The sequence below is a fragment of the Glycine max genome, chromosome 4 (genome assembly GCF_000004515.6).
Source record: "Glycine max cultivar Williams 82 chromosome 4, Glycine_max_v4.0, whole genome shotgun sequence".
NCBI lineage: Eukaryota > Viridiplantae > Streptophyta > Magnoliopsida > Fabales > Fabaceae > Glycine > Glycine max.
Genome location: NC_016091.4, coordinates 42,014,997 through 42,018,801, shown reverse-complemented (window position 1 = coordinate 42,018,801; position 3,805 = coordinate 42,014,997). Strand labels below are relative to the sequence as shown.

At 38.8% G+C, this 3,805-nt stretch overlaps 1 protein-coding gene across 1 annotated transcript; it reads right to left on the bottom strand.

Moving 5' to 3' along the window:
* Positions 1-369: 369 nt before the first annotated feature.
* LOC102668818 (uncharacterized) lies at positions 370-894 on the bottom strand. The gene has a single exon (XM_006579216.1). It carries the CDS (start codon positions 892-894, stop codon positions 370-372), a length of 525 nt encoding a protein of 174 aa, XP_006579279.1.
* Between the last annotated feature and the right edge of the window lie 2,911 nt (positions 895-3,805).

Genomic DNA, 3,805 nt, shown 5'->3' with positions numbered 1-3,805 from the left:
AATCTTATCTTATCTAGATCAAATCTTATCTTATCTAGATTTTATCTAATCTAGATATTATTTCATCTAGATCTTATCTTATCTAGATTTTATTTCATCTAGATTTTATTTTATCAAATCTTATTTTATCTTGTCTAGATTTTATTTTATTTATGGGCTTGGACTTAAAACAGATTTGTAAGCTTTGGGGCTGAAAATATATAACAGCACCAATGCTCTAGTTTGGGCTCTCTCTCTCTCTCTCTCGTTTTTAGTTTTAGGCTTCTCTTCTTCTTTTAGACACTTTTTCGTTTTGGAGAGAAAGAATAAATTTAAGTTTTGCGATTCCAGTTTTTACTATTCATGTAGCAATAAAATTTCGTTTGCCGACTAGTTTTCTTCAAAAAGATCAAAATTGATCTTCTGATCTTCAAAACCCATCTCTAGTGTCTTTCTTCCTATATCGATTATGCAGCTTGCCATTGACATAAAAGGACGTCCCAAAATGACTGGAACCTCATGGTCTTCCTCCACATCCATAACCATAAAAGCAGCTGGAAAGACCATATGTTTCACTCTTATCAGAACATCCTCAATTACCCTGTGAGGTCTAGTGATGGATCGGTCAGCAAGTTGTGAAGTCATTCTCGTGGGCATGATTTCCAACTCTCCCAACCTTTTGCACATGGAGAGCGGCATTAGGTTGATACTGGCTCCCAAATTAATGAGAGCCTTTCCCATAGTGACTTCACTGATTGAACAAGGAATAGTAACACTTCCAGGGTTTTTATGTTTTGGTGGAAGAATTCTCTGTATTACAGCACTGCAGTTGCCTTCCACAACAATATTCTCCTGGTGGATGTATCTGTTTTTCCTTGTCAACATATCTTTCAGAAATTTTGAGTAGATTGGCATTTATTGCAAAGCTTCCCCAAAAGGCATAGTTATTTCTAGTTTCCTAAAAATCTCAAGGAATCTCGCTAGATGGCGGTCCTTATTCTTCTTGGAAGGTACAACAGGATATGGTACTTTCGTATCCTCATTTGAAGCTTTTTCTTCTCTCTTGCTTTCTCACTTCTACTCTTTTCTTTCCCTTCTTTATTTTTTTCAACTTTTTCTTCATTTTCTTTTTCTTTTTCTACCTCTATTTCTTTTTCTTGGTCATTTATTTCTTTCTCCTCGACCATTATTGGTTTTTCACTCTCCTAACTTGTCACATATGTTACCTCCTCTTTCTTTTTCTCAGTGCCATCCTTTACAACAATTTGTTTCTCCAAAGCCACCCTATCCTCATCCTCAACTACTAAACGCTTCTTGTTTCTTGTCATCACAACATTGCATTCCTCTTTGGGATTCTTTTCTGTGTTCGCTCCAAAGCTATTGGATGACTTTTCAACTAATTGTTTGGCTAGTTGGCCCACTTGGATCTCAAGGTTCTTCAATGCTAACTCAGTGCTTTTGTGAGTTGACATGGTCACCTGCATGAATTGAGTCAAAGTCTCCTCTAGCTTGGTTGTCCTCTGAAAAATGTTAGGCCCTTGTTGAGGTGGCCTGTTGGAAGGTCCACCCTGGTCTTTGTTGAATTGATTACTAGGGTGTGATCTCCACTGTCCTTGTTGGTTGTAAAGACCTTGCTGGAAACCTGAGAATCCACCTCGATTGTATCCCTGCCTTTGTTGTTTCCCCATGTAGCTAACCTTTTGCATTTGCTCTTCAAAAGGAATGCAAAGACCAGATTCATGAGTAACACCACATATGGTACAACCTGTAACCTACAAAATAGAAGGCTATAAAGGTTGACCATTAGACAAGTTAGTTGGCAACTTACTCAGGGTTTCTGTCAAGATCTCAAGTTTCCTAGAGAGCAACTTATTTTGTGCCAACACATCGTCTTAAGTTGATAACTTCAGTAAACTCTTCTTAGTGGGTTGATGCACTCTATCACGTAGAATGGCATGATTACTGGCATACATATTTTCAATCAACTCCATTGTTTCTTCAGGGGTTTTCAGTTTTATTTTCCCCTTTGCAGAAGCATCTAACAGCTACTTAGATTGTGGCCTCAGCCTCGGGGAAGTATTTCTTCAGAAATTTCTCAACAACTTCTTCCTAGGTCTTCAGACTGTTACCCTTAAATGAATGGAGCCACCTTTTGGCTTCTCCTGCCAAGGAAAATGAAAATAGGATGAGTCTGATGGCTTCATCTGGTACGCCTGCAATCTTTACAATGTTACAGATTTCAATGAATGTTGCCAAATGTCCTCATTTGGTAATCCTTGGAATAAGTTCCCCTGTATTAAATGAATTAAAGAATAAGGGTAGTTTATGTTGTGAGCTTGGACTTCTGGACGTACGATGCTGGTAAAGAATTATGGTATTGAACTGCTTGAGTAGTCTTCAAGGGTAACCCTTTGCTGGTGTTTATCAGCCATGATAACGGCTTCTGGTAAATATGTCACGGATTCCCTTGATGATGGTGAGTCAGATGATGTAGAATAAAAAAAATGAGCTTCTTCCTCTAGAATGGAAGCTACTGTCCTGTCTTGCAGTAATTTTCTTCTCCTCTTGGCTCTGTTCCTTCTTAACGTAGCTTCAATCTCCAAGTCCAGATGAACTAAATTTCCTGTGGGAGATCTATGCATATAAAACACTAACAGAAACAACAGTTATCCAGTTCAAGAAGAAAACAAATATGAATTGAAAGCAACTATTCACAGTAAATCAAAGAATAAAGAATAGACTCGTAGGACTGAACTAACTTTCCAAATAGAAAGAAGTTCCCTGGCAATGGCGCCAAAAACTTGTTCGAACCCGGCATGTGCACCAGATCGCGCAAGTAGTATAAAATGGTAAGAACCAAGTATCGAACTCTCGGGGAACTTGTGTTACTTGGTAAAGCTATATTCAGTGAATAGGTGTATAGTATGAAAAGATATGTGTGGACTATGAACAGGCATGTAAACTAACTATTAAAAAGGAAAATCACGTGACTATTGATGTGTAAAGACAAGTAGACAACGTGTTGGTCTTCCTATTAGGTGCCTGACGTTATAAGGATAATCTCTACTTAACAATGCTCATGTGTTCTATGGTGTCTCCTGAAATGCTAAACCCCGATTCCTCGTGATAGTCTAGCCTAATCCTGATCAAGCATCGTCCTCAGATTCCTCTTGTTGGACTAAACTCGACCAGAACCGCATTAAGACAAACATGCAAACAACTAGGTTACCGTACCCTGATCCCTTGTGATAATGCGATAAACTAGCCCTGTCCTATCAAGTTCTAAGAATCAGACCAGTTTCCACTGTTGAATGATCCTAACATAGCATGCATCTACGTGATCAAGGCAAAAACACACTGAAATGACGTACTGATAGCACAAAGAACACATAAAACATCATTAAATAGTTATACAGGTATTTACATCAAGTACCTACAAGGAAGAACCAATAAAGGATTTAACTCTCCATATCTGGGAAGCTTCCTTTACAACAAAGAGAAGAGAAAAATGAAGGATTGAAGAAATGCAAGTAGTGGGGATGTCTCCTCCACCTCTAGAACCTCACAATCACTTATAGACTCATCTCATGCTCTCAGGATGGCTTCCTCTTCACTCTCAGTTCTCTGCCAGTCTTCGCACAGGAAAAGCTCTCAAAACTCTCTGGAACTTGGACCTTTCTCTCTCTAGAAATCTCTAAAAATGCAGAAGCTCAAGGAAAAGCCCAAACTCCACCTCCATTTCTGATTTCAGGCTTAAATAGGTGGTCTCATTGGTGCTCTCATGCTTAGCGCGATTCTGGCTCGCTTAGCGTGCATAAGTGAATTT